The 17,810-nt window shown below is 49.4% G+C and overlaps 1 protein-coding gene and 1 pseudogene across 1 annotated transcript; one reads left to right on the top strand and one right to left on the bottom strand.

The window, feature by feature from the left end:
- Positions 1-4,483: 4,483 nt before the first annotated feature.
- Positions 4,484-15,870, bottom strand: CCNE1 (cyclin E1). Its single transcript, XM_069457190.1, has 12 exons — positions 15,681-15,870; positions 15,146-15,197; positions 14,959-15,046; positions 14,692-14,760; positions 10,784-10,929; positions 10,525-10,660; positions 7,047-7,193; positions 6,382-6,477; positions 6,070-6,204; positions 5,852-5,963; positions 5,605-5,762; positions 4,484-5,300 (listed from the first exon to the last, which is right to left on the bottom strand). Exons 2-12 carry the CDS (start codon positions 15,166-15,168, stop codon positions 5,178-5,180), a joined length of 1,233 nt encoding a protein of 410 aa, XP_069313291.1. The 5' UTR covers positions 15,169-15,197; positions 15,681-15,870; the 3' UTR covers positions 4,484-5,177.
- Positions 9,993-10,314, top strand: LOC138374495 (large ribosomal subunit protein eL33 pseudogene; annotated as a pseudogene).
- Positions 15,871-17,810: the final 1,940 nt, after the last annotated feature.

The raw sequence follows: 17,810 nt of genomic DNA, 5'->3' as shown, positions 1-17,810 counted from the left end.
AAACAGCCCTATAGAAAAACAGCAAATATTCCCATTTATTCACGTGTCAGTGTTTGCATAGAAAAAAAATTCTGGAGTAATGTACAGTATTTTAGCACCAAGACTGTTCAGAATGGCAGCTCTGGGGGATTTTCACTTTGTGTTTGTAGTATTCTAATGTATTATAACAAACAAGCTTCACTTTTTTGGAAACCAGAGAAAAAACAATAAAGTTAAATAATAGCAATTTTAACGGGAAGAACAGTTGGTGATACCAAGTGCTGGAGCAGAAGCAGGGACAGGGATTCTCACACTTCCTGGCTGGGAGTTGAGGCTGGTGTCATTTGGGGGAGTAGCTTAAGGTGCAAAGGCCATGCCTTTTGACATGGCATTTCCACAGCTAGGAATGTGCCCTAGAGCTGCGGTCCCCAGCCCGTGGGCTGCAGGCTACCAGTCCGTGGTCTGTTAGGAACCGGGCCATGCAGCAGCAGGGGAGCGGCAGGTGAGCCAGGGAGACTTCATCTGTACGTACCGCCGTCCCCATCGCTCACATCACCACGTAAGCTCCGCCTCCTGTCAGATCAGCGGGGGCATTAGATTCTCACAGGAGCGAGAACCCTGCTGTAAACTGCCCATGTGAGGGACCTAGGTTATGGGTTCCTTGTGAGAATCTAATGCCTGACGATCTGAGGTGGAGCTGAGGGGGTGACGCTAGCACTGGGGAGCGGCTGCCAATGCAGATTATCAGTAGCAGACAGGTTTGACTACACAATAAATGTGAGGTGCTTGAGTCATCCCGAAACCAACCCTCTCTCCAATCCGTGGAAAAATTGTCTTCCATGAAACTGGTTCCTGGAGCCAAAAAGGCTGGGGACCGCTGCCCTAGAGGAATTCCCACGAGTGGCACACAAGTGCATGAGATGTGGATTGCGGCTCTGTTTGTGATGGTGAAAACATGTGGAAACCTACTTGTGGACCAGGATGGGAGTGTGAGTGTACACATTGTGGTACATCCACACAAGGGAAAATTCCACCACAGTTAAAAATTGATAAACTTGGCCGGGCACGGTGGCTCACACCTGTAATCCTAGCGCTCTGGGAGGCTGAGGCGGGAGGATCGTTTCAGGGCAGGAGTTTGAGACCAGCCTGAGCAAAAGCAAAACCCTCGTGTCTACTAAAAATAGAAAAAATGAGCCATGTGTGTTGGTGCACACCTGTAGTCCCAGCTACTGGGGAGGCTGAGGCAGGAGCTGGCTCTGAGGAAGTCGCCCTCCCTAGAACTCCGGCTTCCTGCTGCTGGGACCGCGCCCACCCTCTGCGTGCAGCAGCCCTTGTGATGTGGTCGCTCTCAGCCCGTTTGCCTCATCCTCTCCCTCCACGCTATTTATGGGCACCTTTTGCAGACTGCTGGGGAGGATTCGACAGCCCCACCTCCTCAGTAGCCGCCCTGCTCTCGCTCTGTGCCCAGAGGCTGCCCTTCCAGGCCACTGCTTACCTGTCTCCCAGGCTCACCTGGGTCCTCGACCACACACTGCCTTGGTCTCACGTACTAAGCCCGTGCTCAGCAGGGGCTCCAGAGGGCATCTTGCACATTGGCCCTGGGGAAGCCAACACTGGACTTGAACCTCACTGCTGGTTCAGATGCTGCACAATTTTTGGAATCGGCATTGATCAGGAAAATGATTTAAAAGGGGGAGGGTGTATTTATTTAATAAAGGATAGCATTGCCCTCCCTCCCGGCTGAGGCTTCTGGGAACCAGTACCTGGTAAGACTGTGAAACTGAGCGCGCTAGAGTCTTCTGGAGTTAAATTTGGAACTGGGACGAGGTAGGAAAGATCTATGCTCATTGAATACGAAATGCAATTGTCTGTCAGTGCAGGAACTGAAGTATCCGCAGCAAATTATATTTAAGACTCTATTGTCACAGGCAGATTAGCTAATGCTCGATTTTAAGTGTGGGCTTCTAATGCTATTACTCCTGGTTAACTCTGCCTGGCAGGTAACCTTGTGGAACAAATGACTGCATTGCTTGAATAACATATTTGATCAAACAGGACAATTCTTTCAAAAATTGAGTTCTCTGTGGCAATTTGAGACCTGTAATCAGCAAATTAGATGATTACAGCAGGGATAAAAATAGTCTTCCAACAATGTCCAAGGTATAAATGTGATTTGAATTTCAAAATGTTGAACATGTGGTAGGAAAATGCACGGTTGGGTAAATATGACTAGACATTATCAGATTTGATTTCTCCTTCCAGCCCTGCTCTGAGCTGGAGCCTAATGTTGCCCACATAAACGGCAATCTTGTGTGTGTCTGAGGTAGTGGATAGAAGCATATCAGGTGCTGTGCTTCAAATCTTAAAGGGCTCCACAGCTATATGTATCTGCCTCAGGAACTTTATTTATTTACATTTGATTTTTTGAGACAGAGTCTCACTTTGTTGCCAGGGCTGGAGTGAGTGCCGGGGCATCAGCCTAGCTCACAGCAACCTCAAACTCCTGGGCTCAAGCGATCCTCCTGCAGCTGGGACTACAGGCATGAGCCACCACGCCTGGCTAATTTTTTGTTTCTATTTTTAGTTGTCCGGCTAATTTTTTTCTATTTTAGGTAGAGACAGGGTCTCGCCCTTGCTCAGGCTGGTCTCAAACTCCTGACCTCGAGCGATCCTCCCGCCTCAGCCTCCCAGAGTGCTAGGATTACAGGCGTGAGCCACTGCACCTGGCCCTGCCCCAGGAACTTAAAATCAGCGTGAACCTCAGGGCCACTTACTTGCCCACTTGGTGTGTTTACTCCGTGAAACAGTAAGTGGTCCAGCTTCCAACCAGCAAAGACGGCTTTGGAAAAGCTTGGATACTCGCCCCTAAGGACCAGTGTTTCTTTCTTAGGCACAGAGAGCAGAGAAATGCCAGCACCTCTCGTGCGGACTAGCAAGTGGGTTCTGCAAGCTGGGGCGGGGCACGAGGATGCCGCCTGCTGTCCCATGACCCAGTCCCCAGGGTTGGTCGATGAGCTGTTGTTTCTCCATCTCTGACATCACGGGGCCCCCATTGCCTTTCTCTGGCCCTTGCTGCTCCCGCCTTGGCCTCAGAGCATCTTTCACCCGAGTGGACCAAGCGGCCAGTGTCGTCCCTGATGTCTGTTGGGGCATCGCCGGCCTCAGCTGGTTTTGGCTGAACAGCAGAACAAAAACTGCCTGGCCAATGGTTTCTGGAGCTAAGCAGGGAGACGGGTCAGCCACAATCCGGTTACGAGCAAATGGAGGAAGCTCCTGCAGGAGGGAACTTGATCTTTACTTACTAGCGGCTTTTAGGGTTTCTGACAGAGCCACAGAAATTACTGGTTGCTATGGATTTCATTCACCCATCTGGGACTCACCCTTTATTAGCACAGGTGATTAAGAGCTGCCTATGGCAACACTGTCATTTCAAAAGATCTAGATTTCTGGAAATGCAGCATTCAGACAACTTACATACCAGGTGTTCTTGTTCCAGTGTATTCAATGATACCCTCCGTAACACACTGGCCTGCTGACCCATCTACGAAGCAGTATTTACCTCACATGTGCTTTCAAACTGGTGTCACCCCCCATTTGTCAAGCTCTCAAATTTACAATAAAACTTTGGAAATAGGAATGTTTTCAGTGCCATATTTTTGCATAGAAAATGCAAAATGGAAATTAACCGCTTTTAGGATTTTGCCAAGTCACTTACCAATGATCACCATTAAAAAGTCACTGCGTTTAAGGCTGCAACATCTCTGCCTGAGATGAAGAATCACTAGTTAGGAGTTGCATCACTTGACTAAATACCATTACATGTGAATTTATAATGCATTTATTAGGAAAACGGTTGTATTAAAACTTGCCAGAACTACATACAACACCAATGTCAGAAGGCAGGGTCTCTCTCCAACTCCATACAAATGTGGTACAGATTTAAAATGGCTGTGCTTCTTTTTACTTCAGATTTTCACAAAATGAGCTAAGATACCAAGTTGAAAGTAAGTGGTATTTATTTGTTCTCTCGCCCTCCCTGTGTGCGCCCGCACGCACGCTGGCGCACTGTTAGAAAGTGGAACGTCAGGCCCGACAGCACCGCCACCCTGAGAAGGTTCAAGAGTGTGATGCGCGCACACACTGGGCCTTCACGTGGACAGTGACCGCCAGCAAAGGCGCTTGGTGACTCCAGCAATAGTCAGGGAACTCGCTGTAATGACATCATGCCCTTGAGCTACATAGTTTTCCTTTGCATTTCTTCTGAAGCACAGTTTTAGGCTACTGTTAACAAGTTCTCCAAACAAAAATTCATTTATTCTTTAGGTTAAGATTTGGGTGAGGATGAAAAGAGTATTAAATAACACGAATTATAGATTCCTTGTGACCTTTAACAGTCCTAGGGAAGAAATTATACCTGGTGTCCTCTTAGATGTGGCAGTGGCTTCACTACTGCCATCGGTGGCCACCCGTGAGGGCATCGTGGGAGGACTGCCAGTCACACCCACTGCCAGCTCAGGGGCCTCGGGAGGCACACAGGCTCCCCTCACAAGTTTTCTTTTAAATGTATTTGCTTGAAAAGACTTGAGCTCAAGAAGCATGACGCCAAAACAGAGAACTTGACGTAGCCACACTGAAAGCTGACTTCTCACTCAAGTTACCAGACACAGCTCGTAAAACCAGCTGTCTCAAAGACAGTATTATCTTTATTAAAAAACGGATAGACATAGCAGCACTTACAAGAGTTCATGAAAGGCATTGTACGTGTCAACGGACAGTGTGGAGAGGGCAGGCCCCGCCCGGCGCTGTGGGCTCCGCGTGGTGCCCGCTCACAGCCACCTGCTCCGCTTAGCACCACGCCAGCCGGCACACCTGAGGGAGCGGCGCGGTGCTCCCCACTTCAAGCCTTTGTTGTCTGCACCAACAGTCAATCAAGTCAAGTATCACCCTCCTTAGCAGCATCTGGAGCACTCACTGGTGTTCTGAGGTGGCTGGTGTACTTGACCCCCTTATTAAAAATCTAAGCATTCAGTAAAAACACTTCTCCCTGTCCAATGCCATCCGCAGAAATACTTCTGTCGTGGGAGAGACGCGCTCTTCCCTTTATGTGTCTGTAAAAGCTGACGCAGGCTCCGCCGCAGTAGACAGAGCTCGGAGCAGGCACTTGCGCACAACTGTCTTTGGTGGAGGACGCTGCTGTGTCATGCTGTCCCCTGCCCAACGCTCTGCTTCTCACTGCTCGGTGGCGGGGTGAGGACCCCGGTGGGGAGAGGAGAAATCCGATTCTGTTCAGACAATATGGCTTTCTTCCCTTGGGCTTTGTCCTGTCGGTGGGAACGAAAGGCGGAAATGTTAACTCGGAGGACAGATCCCTGGGCTTCACCTGCCACGTGCTTTTTCTATGGAGGTGAGAGGACGAGGATAACAAAGAACGACCTAAAAGTCTCTGGTCTACGTGACACGGAGACACAGTACCTACTGACCAGAACTTTCCTTTTTCCAGGAATTAAAAGAATTGGAATTTTTCTAGGAAATCTGGAGCCTGCCTGAAGAAAAATGAATAGGCTGCGCCAGCAGTTCTGAGACTCCCTCTGGGCAGGAAGGACTGAAAGCGGGAGTGGTACTGACCAGCAAGTCCAAGCTGTCCCTGTGGGTCTGTATGTTGTGGGCGTCGTCGCCAGGAACCCCCCTGAAGTGCTTCAGCTTCGAGCTCCCCGTCTCCCTTATGACCATGGCGAACGGGACCATCCACTTGGCGCAGCTCTCTATGTCGCACCACTGATACCCTGCGGCGCAAAGACACGCGGCTCAGCTGAGGCTGACGATTTGTTTGAGTCTCACACCCATTTGTACACTCGCTGGAAAGACAGCGTACCTGAAACCTTTTGCATCAATTCAGACGAAGAGAAATGATACAGGGCGGAAGCAGCAAGTACCCCGTAAGAAAATTCTAAGCAGTCGACGTCCAGGACGCAGAGATCCAAAAGCTACGGAGAAGGAAAGAGCACTGACACAGATGCCAGCGCGCGTCCCCCCACACGCCACACTCTCGCTGCGGGCAGGCAGACCCACACAGGAGACCGAGCCGCCTACCTCTGCGATCTGTATGAAGATTTGCTGCGGATACTGCGGCAGCAGCACTTCGTACACGTCGTTCAGATACGCAACCTGCATGTACACGTTCAGCCAGGACACGATGGTCAGGGGACTTAAACGCCACTTAAGAGCCTACGGGGCAACAGAGAAAAGGGACCAATGACTGAGCAAGTAAGTTCAAAATGCAGCCACGTTCCACGCCACAGTGTGTCCCGCTGCAGAGCACCTGTTAGATGCACTCATACTTCATGTGGAGAAGATATTATGGATGCATTTAAGAAATGACTGAAAAATTAACTTGTAACCTACCTTCATAATCATTAACTCCATGGTAAGAATTTCATCTCCGGAACAAGCTCCATCTGTAACATAAGCAAACTGGTGCAACTTTGGAGGATAGATTTCCTAAAAAGGAAATAAAAGGAAGATACCACTAGCACAAAGCCAATTTCTAAAGGTTTCATTGTACAATATACATCCAAAATTATCCTTTTTAGCACCCTGTTATGGAAAGAGAGGGGGCGCATTGATGGGATTAATACAGGAACCACTCCAATGGTTCAGAATGTGTTAGCTGCCAAAGAAATGAAACCCCTAGCCCTACTAAATAAACGCATAAATAGATACAACTTTTACATGTTGTGAGCACTTTTGAAATTTTCATCTTTTCAGTACCTTTAACAATGTGTTTGAAAGTTGGGCCCATATACCCTTCTATAATCACACCAAAATTTTAATCTTCTGAGTTCAAAGTTCAATGTAACTATAGTAACCTAAATGTTCTCTACACTCACAACTCCTCTCTCTTCCTGGTTATTTTCCAGCCTTTTGTGCATGTGTCTTAACTTCAGAAGCCCTCCAAACAGAAAAATGTAGGATATGCATTACAGACAAATAGTTGACCTCTTCGGCTACTCTCAGTGGAGCTCAAGAAACACCACATATTACACAACCAGTATTTGAAAATTATTTACCTCAAGTTTGGCTGCAATAAATAAAGATGAAATCCCAATAAGCTGTAGAAGTGTTTTCACAACGTTTTCTTGCGTTGCCATGTACCGATCAAAGAAATCCTGTGCCAAGTAGAACGTCTCCCTGTGGAGTTTGTAGACTTCACACACCTGAAAAAATATTCAGTAAGTTTTAGAACAGTTATTTAAGTGAAAAATAAAAAACCTGTAAGTGCATGCACAACGAAGAGCTGGCACTTAGACACAAGGGTTAAGTGTTCTGTGATCTGTGCAGTGGTGAGAACAAAGTTCCCAGGCCAGGGAAGGGAGATGCGTTTACAGCCTGCTCAAAGCAGCATTTTCATTTAAGGAAAAAACCCCAAAACAAACTATCATATGAATTATGAATTTTCTCAGAGAATGCTGCTCCCCTCTTTATAAATTTCACTGTGACTTGAGAAAAGAACTAGCATTTTCACAACCAGGCCATACCAGTTAAGAAAGTTTATAAGCTGGACCACATTTATTTAAAGATTACAACATGCCCAAAACACTGTAAATCCCATGAGACAACAGCTTTTTTTTTAAACAGAAGACCCAGAGACTTAGGTTCTAGTTTAGGCTATAACTTGGACAAACCTATTCAGATATCTCAAACTATAAAATTAGGAGGATCTGATAAAATAGTGTACATGCTGGGGTTGAAAAGGAGCAAGAAAGTATTAGATCTCAATTCTTTGCCATCACCCAACGTCTGATCATGCACATAAACTATAACGACAACACTGCTGTTCCCAAAACGGACATCTCACATAGGTGCACTTTATGGGGTTAATATGTATAAAAAGAGCAGAGAAACAACAGAATACTGCTAGAAAATTCTACCAATTACCAAAGACTATTTCTAAAGTCCAGGTTGAGCCAGATATAGCTATTTTTAAAAACAGACCTTCAAAGTATAATGGTGTCAATTGCATTAGAACTTCTCAGCCATAACATTTTTATAAGAATGAGCTGAAGCCTAAGAGAATAAAACATTTTACATCTAATGCTTCAAGAAACTACACTGTGTGGTGGGCAACTGCAAGGCCTACACTTTAAAAGCAGACCTGCCAAGGAATTCAGTCCAGAAAATGTTGACATCTTCAGGGACCAATGAAGAAACACAAATTAAGAATGATTAAAATTTCGTATACACCATTTCTAATCTGTATAAACTCTTCAAGGAAAATATCGCTAGAAAATATCATAGATGAGGAAACCAAGACACAAAAGCAGCGGAGACTTGCCTGGCGAGGGCACGCTGGAGTGAGTGGCAACAGGGAATCTGATTCTAGGACTAGCGCAACTGAGGCACACATGACCCCTGGGAATGCTGACTTTCCCAAGGGGTGTGTTCATTTCTAGCAAACACAGCATTCCCTCATCTGCCGTTTTGTTTTCTGAGGTTTCAGTCACCTGCAGTCTGAAAATATTAAATGGGAAACTGCAGAAATAAAAAATTGAAAAGTTTTAAATTGTGTGGCATTCTGGCCCATCTTGCTCCCACCTGCCTGGAACCTGAATTATCCCTTTGTCCAGGGTATAAGCCTGGGGTACCTGGGAACCAGGCCATACAGCACGAGGTGAACGGCAGGCAGGCTAAGCTCCCTCTGTATTTACAGCCCCAGGGCTCACATCACCACATAAGCTCCTGCTCCTGTCAGATCAGCCATGGCATTAGATCTCACAGGAGCATGAACCCTACTGTTCACTGCACATGGGAGGGACCCAGGTTGCCTCCTTATGAGAATCTAATGCCTGATGATCTGAGGTGGAGCTGAGGCGGTGATGCTAGTGCTGGGGAGCAGCAGCAAATATAGATCATCATTAGCAAAGAGGTTTGACTGCACAGTAAATGCATTTGAATCATTCCAAAACCATGCACCCCCATCCCATGTCCGTGGAAAAATTGTCTTCCACAAAACCGATCCTGGTGCCAAAAAGGTTGGCAACCGCTGGTATAAGCCACCCGACCCTTAGTCCTTTAGGAGCTGTCTTGGTTTTCAGATGGATTGTTGTGGTATTGCAGTGTTTGTGTTCAAGTAACCCTTATTTTACAAAATGGCTCCAAAGCGTAAGAGTTGTGACCCTGGAAATTCTGACATGCCAAAGAGAAGCCATAAAGCGCTTTCCTTAAGTAAAAATGTGAAAGCATAGGAAAAAACATAGTGTGTATAGGGTTTGGTACTATCTGTGGCTTCAGACATCCATTGGGGTACTGGAATGTATCCCCTGACAATAAGGGGGAACCATCATAGTTAGACACTCAACTTCTACATGTGGTTTTTTTATAAAATGGATCTGCGTGAAATGTCCTTCCACTTCACAGAAGAAAAGCCCACTCCTCACCAACCCAAGTCTGACGAAGTTGTCTAGGAAGCCAGTCCTTTAATAGAGGAGCTGTAAGTCACCTGCAGTACATCCCGGTAAGAAATATGCTGATAAAATTTCACATTTTAAGTTTAACAATTATCTATAAAAACTTTTAACACTTGCTCTTTAGATCCATTGGTACAGAGAAGTATGATAGTGTGGATCAATATATTTTGTTAGGATAACACTCTGTGGGGAAAGGGAAATGGAGTCCAAGAGTTAAAAAGAAACAATGTAAGATCTGACTGTTAAAAGTAAGCTTGTTCATATATTTTTTATAATTTATGATAGTGGCTATCATATAGCTGATATTTGCTTCCCAGTGGATACATATAAAAACAATTCAATGAACAAAGCTCAAATATCAATAGTTAAAATTTACTGGAAAATACCACCTTTGCAACTATTTAAACTTTGATGGAAAAAATTAGCTGCCAATTTTAAAACCCCTTAGAGGTATAGAAATTTTAGAAATTCTTTTAAGCTTGCTTTTCTCTTTCTGCCACCTTGGAGCCTGTAGAGGCCTGCTGGGAACAGGACTTCTAAAAGGCAAACATGGCTGGAAGGCTGTGGTCCAAGGTCCATTTCTGCCAGCTATAAGCTGGGTCTCCAGAACCACGCAGCTTTTCTTAAAGTTGAAGGTGTTTGTGCCTGAGATGAAATTGAATTCTATTTGGGCAAGAAATGTGTTTATATATACAATGCAAAGAACAACACAGTGACTCCTGGCGGCAAAACCAGAGTGATTTGGGGAAAGGTAACCAGGGCCCACAGAAACAGTGGCAGGGTTCGTGCCAAATTCCAGAGCAAGCTCCCTGCTAAGGCCACTGGAGACAGAACCTGTGTGATGCTGTACTCCCCCAAGGATTTAAACTAATGAAAAGTAAACAAATGAAAGTAAATTTGTGGGGGAAAAAAACTCTTCAAAGAATGCAAGCAAAAAAGTCAAAAGATCACTGCAGTAAATATACCATAGAGCTTCAGAAATACAGACTGTATCAGTGGAATAAAACACACGAAGAGTTCATAATGCACAGGGAAATCTAGAAATGGTCAATGCTTCCAGGGACGGGGACGATAAGCTCACCTCCATTAACCAATCCAGAAGAATTGCTCGCATTCTAGGCTGCAGAAGAGGGTGTCGCTGCATAAAGTGCTGATCCCTTAAGTATGTCTTTTCCTTGTTTAACATGATTTTCCACACTTCCTCTCTATTTGCCCAGCTACAAAAACAAAAACAAAAAACCCAAACCCACCCAGGTATCAGTATGCATCCCTACTAATGAGGGCTAAGGGAGAACATGGGGCAAGAGATCTGGAAGCCACGTGGCAGAGTCAGCACTTACTTCAGGACAGGCAGCGGTGAAGCTCTGGATGGTGTGAAACTCTGAGGCTTGCATGCAGAATTCGGGTACACCGGCTCATCCTCTTCTTTGTCAGGTGTGGGGATCAAGGAGCAGGGGTTTGCACAGACTGTGTTACTGTCCCAAGGCTGTAAATGAAAACCACATTTAAAAACGTTTGATGTAAACCAGCTATTTGTACATTCACTGATTTGTAGATTAGCCAAAACTTCAAAAAAATACATTCACACTGGAGAGTAATCTCCAGGCCTAGATATTGTGGCCTCAGTTAAGATGAAGATGGCATGGATAAGGAAAAGGCACAGTAATGACTCCGAGCTTTCATTTTACTTCTGTCATTAGCTAAGGAGTCTATGTAGTAAATACCTAAGAAAACTAGGAAATCAGTAGCATTTTATCTTCCACATTCTCATCCTCATATGAGGATGCTTTAGTGGCAAAATGGACACAAGAGAAGAAAGATCAAATGCAAACAGCTTTTGCATTACAAAAGAAAGTACAAACCCACTTGCAGCACAGTAAGATACTGGCATGACTTCTGCAAGTGCTTAAAAAAAGATACACTGAGAGATTATTTAGTCACAATTCAAAGATTTGTTTTTTAACAAGTACAACTAATCTACTAAAATTTCTTATAAATAAAACATAGAATTTCCAATAAAAACATTTACACAGCACTACACATTCACAAGTATAAAGGATCAAAAATGTAAATTAGCTGCCATCTTTATTAAAGTCCCCTCAGTTTAAAACAAAAACTCATCAAAAGTGATATCTTCTGGTTGCAGGATTAGCCAAATATATTAAACAATGGAGAACTTTTTTCTTTTACTCAAAACAAAACAAAAAGAACATCTGCCTATGTAAAACCAAATCAAGCGGTCACAGGTCACACTAAGAAGTCCATGGAGAAAGGACCTAGATACTCCCGAAGACCTTCGAATCCTCAGAGCCTTGCACAGAGTAACACTCAACCATCTGATAAAAGAAGGAGCTATCGTTAAAGCCAAAAAATATGCTTTCCTTTCAAGATTTCAGATACTCAATTTTCAATTATTTGGAAAAGACTAAGGTCATTCTGCCATTTGGAAAATCCTCTTTTTAAAAACTATTCTGGTTCATCATCCCACTCTAGAAAGAATACTATTTTTGATTTTTAAAGTTATAAAACAGTGATTTGTTGAAGACATTAGGTAGGTAACAATCCTGCTAGCATGGAAGCCCTGTGAAAGCCTGAGACCCTTGGCATCCAGAGAGCCCACTAAGCTCTCTTGACTAGAGAACAAAACAGACAACTGGGATGACTGCAAAAGAACACGGACACCCGGGCTGTAAGTGCTGCCTTGAAGACATGGCACACGGGGGCTACCACAGAACACTGGCCACCTTCCGAGGAAGCCCAAGCCCTTTCAGTGAGTCAGAAGAGCAAAGCTAGACAAAGCTCTTCTCTACCCAATGTACAAAGAATTGGGCATGCAAATTATCCATGACACTTCTGTCAACAGCTGTGCGAGGAAGGCAACTTCCTTTCAGTTCTAGTATCATGTGCTGGTAGCATTTTCTTGACTCAAAAAGGGTCATATTACAACTGCTCTAAGTTGCTCTTCATTCAGGAAGAATGAATTCTGGTTTTGAAGGCACAAAGTGGGTGCCACCCTGCACGGCTAGATGGCTGGCACGTACGAGAGAGCAGGCCTTTGGAGATAAACTAATTGGTAGCAGCTTCAAATCAGCATTTCATAGACAACCTGGGTTGAATCACAAGTAGACAAAAGGTTTCCTAAGTTGGTCTTTTTAGGAACCAGTGGATGACACAGAAAAACTGACGCAGAATAGTTAAGTCTATGTCCCTTAACTTGAGCGTATACCAAGCTTCAAAGGAATCAGGGCCAGTCTGACTTTATTTAGGAAGGAATCAGATAACAGCAAGAGGCAAATGGTGACTGCTCCTCATCACTCCTGACTTCTCATGCCACTTTTTCTCCTGCAAGATTATTTTCTGAGAAGTAAGTAATAATTGTCTAGGATTCTGCTTCCACAGAAAGGTCGGGTCTCATGCAAAATAAACTAAACGAAAAAAACAGACGTGTTAAATAGATTTTGGATGAAAGGGTATTCTCTCCTTAAGAGCGGCCCAAGATAAGAACCATCAAAGGTTCCATGTGGTCTTGATGAAGCAGTTACATGGAGTGTTAGCATGATGGCTCCAAGTTGTTGTATTGGGCTGAACTATGAAAGCTCTGGAGAAAAATTCTATGTATTCATAGGCAAAACGGTTCTGTTGTAACAGGAAGTTCTAGCTTCATGAAACTTCACAGAGAAATAATAAAGACACTGCTTCATAAATAAATAGATAATTTTTAAGCTATCTACTCTACAAAATGTACAAAAACCTGTTGTTATTACTCTCTGGACAACCATGAAAATGCCTCCCAGTGGGAATGCTATGGCTGTCTGTGTAGCACAGCTTCACCTCTTCACAGTCCAGGGACAGAGCCACAGGCCAGTCGCAGGCCTCGGCTCTGCTCAGGTCATCCCTGAGAACAGAGACTACTCTGAGGCTCTAAAGAAGTCAATGTGGATGGCTCTGCTATGTCTTGAGCTAGAAATTTCATTTCTGTTCAAAACACAGCTGAGAAAATAAACAATCTTGAATTTCACAAAGTAGGGACTCATTTTGCAATACCCACAAAATCAACTTGCTTGATTTAAAGGTTCTTTTGAAGGGGTGGGAGAAGAGCGAGCTTGGGATGTGCCATCTCATTTCTTTTCCTACAGTGAAATATTTCTTCTAACTAAGGAAATCATCAATCCCGTCTTCAGGATTCAGGGGATCCTCCTCAGAAGTGCTTATTACTAGGGTCTTTCGTGCAGTGACCCATGCTACTGCAAGCAACGAGGCCACCAATGTGAACACTCTGAAGCCCTTCCCTCTCCCAGTGGGCCTGGTGCCCACTGCTCTACAAAGTGACGTGCTGTCCGCCGCTCATCTAGCTGCGACCACTGCACACAGGTCTGTGACTATTACTGCTCAGCTTTATCTGTGACAGGGTCAGAAGGCCTGACCAGCCCGTGTGCAGATAGGCTGCTTCCCCTACCAGAGCCGTAACTACCGTCTCCAGCTATTTCTGGAGGTAAAGAGATAATAAAAGCTTTTTCTGCAAGGAACTTCTGATATAATGATTATCACACTGCACACAGGAAATTTGGCAGGAACTCCACAAGGATGGGCAAGAGAAACGGAGCAGTCAATAAAAAAGTGTTGAGACACACAAACCAGTACACAGAATGCTCCACTAACACTCTTGCTGAGGCCAGGTCTAGCCCCGGCGGGCCGTGTTCCATGTAGGGAGTGCTGGATGGGCTAGAAGAACTTCCAAGGCCAGAAAGGGGGAAAATTTGTAACCTGACCGAAAGAAGATGGAGACAGTCCTTAAAGCACCATGACAAAAACACACTAAGTGTAGATGGGGAGAAGTTGTTGCTCATAAACACACAGGCACCTCCCCCAGTTCTCCAGCCTCAGAGACAAGGCTGTGGGCCCAGCTCTGCCCCTGGTTTGCACAGGACTCTGGGTTAACTTTCTTCTCTCAGTTTCCGCACGGGCACAAGGAGAGGCCCGAGTTATCTGATGTCCATGCTGGTCCTTCCCAGCATCTGCACGTACCTGGAATCTCGGATGGTGCCAGCCAGGAACACAAGACCTTCCTGGAGATCCCAGGTGGCCGGAGGCCAGCGCCCTCTGACAGCGCGCTCGGCCACATGGACTGCGGCTGCAGTCACACAAACTAACCAGAGTGTCCTCAGGGAGGGACAAGAAAGCAGAGCCCCAGTGGAACTCGCAGCGAGCAGGCCACCCTCCACCAGGCCCAAGCAGCAAGCGCACCCACCTGACCGCCGCACTGGCCACGCACCGTCCTGTCAATTTTGGCAATTTCCTCATCTGGATCCTGCAGAAACTAACAGAAAGGACCCCCACCCCAGGAAACACACCAAACAGCCCAAAAACAAACACAGAGAGAAGAAGAAGAAAGTCGATTAGCTTATGAGCACCCTGTCTGCCAGAGGGACCCCGGGCACCAACCCCCTAGAGCCAGCCCAGCACCCAGGTAAGATGGGGGTGGGGGGTCCTCCCAACCTGTCCCCTTTGTACTCACAACGGCCACATTTGCCTTCCTTTTCCTGGAGCGCACGGAGAAATCCGTGCCACCTTCCTCTTTCATGGCGCCCCGTTCCTTCGCATCCCTGCAAGCCGGGGCGGCACAGAGGAGGGGACGTTCACCCCACATCCCGGCTCGCCCCTCCCCCACCGCGCACTCGCTCCCGTCCCCGCGGGCCACTCACCTCTCCCTCCTCTCCCGCGGCATGGCGCAGGGCTCGGGCTCCTCGCTCAGGCCTGGGGGCACGAAGCGGGCAGCGTGGCGAGGGCCGCCGCGGGGACCGGGACCGCCGCGGGGACGGGGACCGCCGGCCCTCCCGCACCCTCCCCTCCCCCCACCCCGCGCGGGCGGCGACGGCCGCGGGAGCCTCTCGGGCCGTCCGGGAAAATGGCCGATGGGCCCGGGTGGCCTGTCACCCGTGGCGCCGCCTGCAGCCAGCGACCCGGTCCGATCCCGGGGTGGGGGGCCAGAAGCCCCCCGAAACTCGCGTCGGCCCATCGGCTCCCTCGGGCCCGGGGCTGCCTCAGTCTCCCCCTCAACACCTCCCCCGAGCGTCCGCGAGCCGCCCTGCCCGGGGCACCCGCACTGACGCCTCAGGACCCGCGACCCGGCGACCCGGCCTCACCCCACCCCCACCCCCACCCCCACCCCGGCCCGGCCCGGCCCGGCCCGGCCCGGGAGCGCCGAGTCCTGGCCCGCGGCCCGCGGCAGGGCCTTACCCGAGGCCGTCTCCGCGGCAAGCAGGCTGCCGAGCCGGGGCGGCGGCGGCGGCGGCGGTGAGACGCTGAGGCGGCGGCGGCAGGCCGAGCGCGCGGTGGCGGGATCCGCGCCTGCCCCCTACACCGCGCTGGCGGCCGAGCCGGCTGCTCCTGCGCCCGGCTGAGAGCGGGACATTTAAAATCCCTGCGCGCGGAACCGGCCCCGGCCCGCCCTCGCGCCTTCCCCGCCCCGCCCCGGCGGGTGCCGAGCCCCTCAGCGGCCGCCCCGGGGCCGGGCCCGCCCGCCTCCGCCTCAGGACCGCCCGCCTCCGCCTCAGGACCGCCCGCCTCAGCGCGCTGGCCGGGCGCTCGGGCGGCTGGGGGCGGGACCGTCTCGGGGGGCGGGAACTCCGGGGGCGGGGCCTGGCTGCGGAGCGCGCGGGGCGGCTGGAGACGGGGCCGGCTCTGGGCGGGGCCTCCCGGGGGCGGGGCCTAGCTGCGGAGCGCGCGGGCCGCGGGGCGGGGCTCGCTGACAGGGCCTGCGCGACGGCGGACGGCGGACGGAACGCGGGACGTGGTAGGCGGGACCACGCGGCCGTGGCGGGGCCTGCGCGGGGCTGGACGCGGGAGAGCGGGCCGCGGGGGGTGTCGGGGGCGGAGCCGGGCGGCGCGGGAGCTGCAGGAATCGCTTGGCCTGCCTGGGCCGGATGTAAACACGGCGGGCCGCGAGGGTGCGGGCCCGGCTGGGCCTGGCAGGCGGATGCGTGGGGGGCTGCGGTGCGCCCCGTCTCTCGGCGACACTCCCGTCCTGGGACGGCGTCCGGCCGGAGTCCGAGCGGGATGTCCCCAAGGTCACGGCGCCCGGTGCGTGGCCTGGAGCCAGGGCTTAGGCCGCGGGTGAGGCCTGTGGCCGCCGCGGCTCCTGCTGCGCGTGCGTCATCGGGGCGTCCGGTCGCTCGGCTGATACCCGAACACCTTCCGCGCCCTCTGCGCACGCCCCGTCCTCTGCAACTCGTCCTGACCCCGGGGTTCCCGCGCAGCCGTCTCCAGTTTCAACCTGCCGGTTGTCTGTCAGCCTCGGGGTCAGGTCCCCGCTCCCTCTCCTGGCCTTGGCCTTCAAGGCTTCCATGCACTCCCTCACCCCCCCAGGACCTCCCCTCGCAGCCTCTGTCCTTCCCACTTCCGGGCCTGGCGGCTTGTCCCCTTCTCCAGGACACTGGAGCTGCTCGTCCCTCCTGAGCGCTAAGTCTCAGTGGCCACTTAGCCAACGCACGCCTGTCCTGGGAGTCGCTCTCCATGTCCCTGTCCCACCGGGTCCCTCAGGCACTTTGTTCCCTGTTTCTCAGCCCGCCCCGTGAGCCGTGTCCCCTGCTGTGTCCCTCATCACTTGGCAGGGTGCCTGGAGGAAGGGGATTCTGAGATTGTGTTTATGAACGAATGATTGGAAACGTGCACGACCAGGCCCTTGCGGAGCTTGCAGGCCAGTGAAAGAGGCAGATATTGAAACGTGGTCAGTTGAGATTGCCTGCTGTGGTCACCCTGAGGAAGAAGCGTGTACCCGAGGTCTCCTGAGCACCCCCACCCAGGCCCTTCCTACTTGACAGCCTCAGTCTTGTCCCCGCCTTCTTGAGGTTAGAGCTAGAGCGTGCATCTTCTCGAAGGGCGTGCCTCGTGTCACCCCCAGAGGTCCTGGCTGGCCAATTCATGACCTCCCAGGCACTCTGAGGCCAAGGGTGCTGGGCTGCAAGGGCGGGGATGTCTTATGTGAGCATGGCCCCAGGCTCCTGAACTCCCAATCCTGCACCCGTTACTAATAACAATGACAGCTATAAAGTGACTCCAAAATGGCAGCTTTGGGCTCAGTCTTTCAAAGGGTCGTCTCACTTAAACTTCACAGTGATCCTATTATGTTGATACCATGATCATCCTGTTCGTAGATGGCAGCTGTCTACTTGCTAGGGCCATTGTTAGGATTGAGATAATGCAGGTGCATCAATGCAGTTCCTGGCACATAGTAAATGCTCAATAAGTGAATTATTACAACAGTGATAGACAAGACAGAATTTTCCTTAGCAGTTACAGCCATGTATACTCCCACCAGCAAAAAACAAGAGTTCCAGGTGCCCCATATCCTAGCTGACATGTTCATCA

The sequence above is a fragment of the Eulemur rufifrons genome, chromosome 24, assembly GCF_041146395.1.
Source record: "Eulemur rufifrons isolate Redbay chromosome 24, OSU_ERuf_1, whole genome shotgun sequence".
In the NCBI taxonomy this organism is placed as follows: Eukaryota; Metazoa; Chordata; class Mammalia; order Primates; family Lemuridae; genus Eulemur; species Eulemur rufifrons.
The sequence above is the reverse complement of the archived record's forward strand: the minus strand, read 5'-3'. Positions and strand labels throughout refer to the sequence as shown.

Excerpts from the sequence above, each read along its gene's own strand:
- CCNE1 (XM_069457190.1), bottom strand. The coding sequence starts at position 15,168 with ATGCCGCGGGAGAGGAGGGAGAG. Across the intron at positions 10,661-10,783 it reads TCACCGCTGCCTGTCCTGAA|CTGGGCAAATAGAGAGGAAG; the intron begins GTAAGTGCTGAC and ends TTGTTTTTGTAG. Across the intron at positions 6,478-7,046 it reads TTATTGCAGCCAAACTTGAG|GAAATCTATCCTCCAAAGTT; the intron begins GTAAATAATTTT and ends TTTCCTTTTTAG.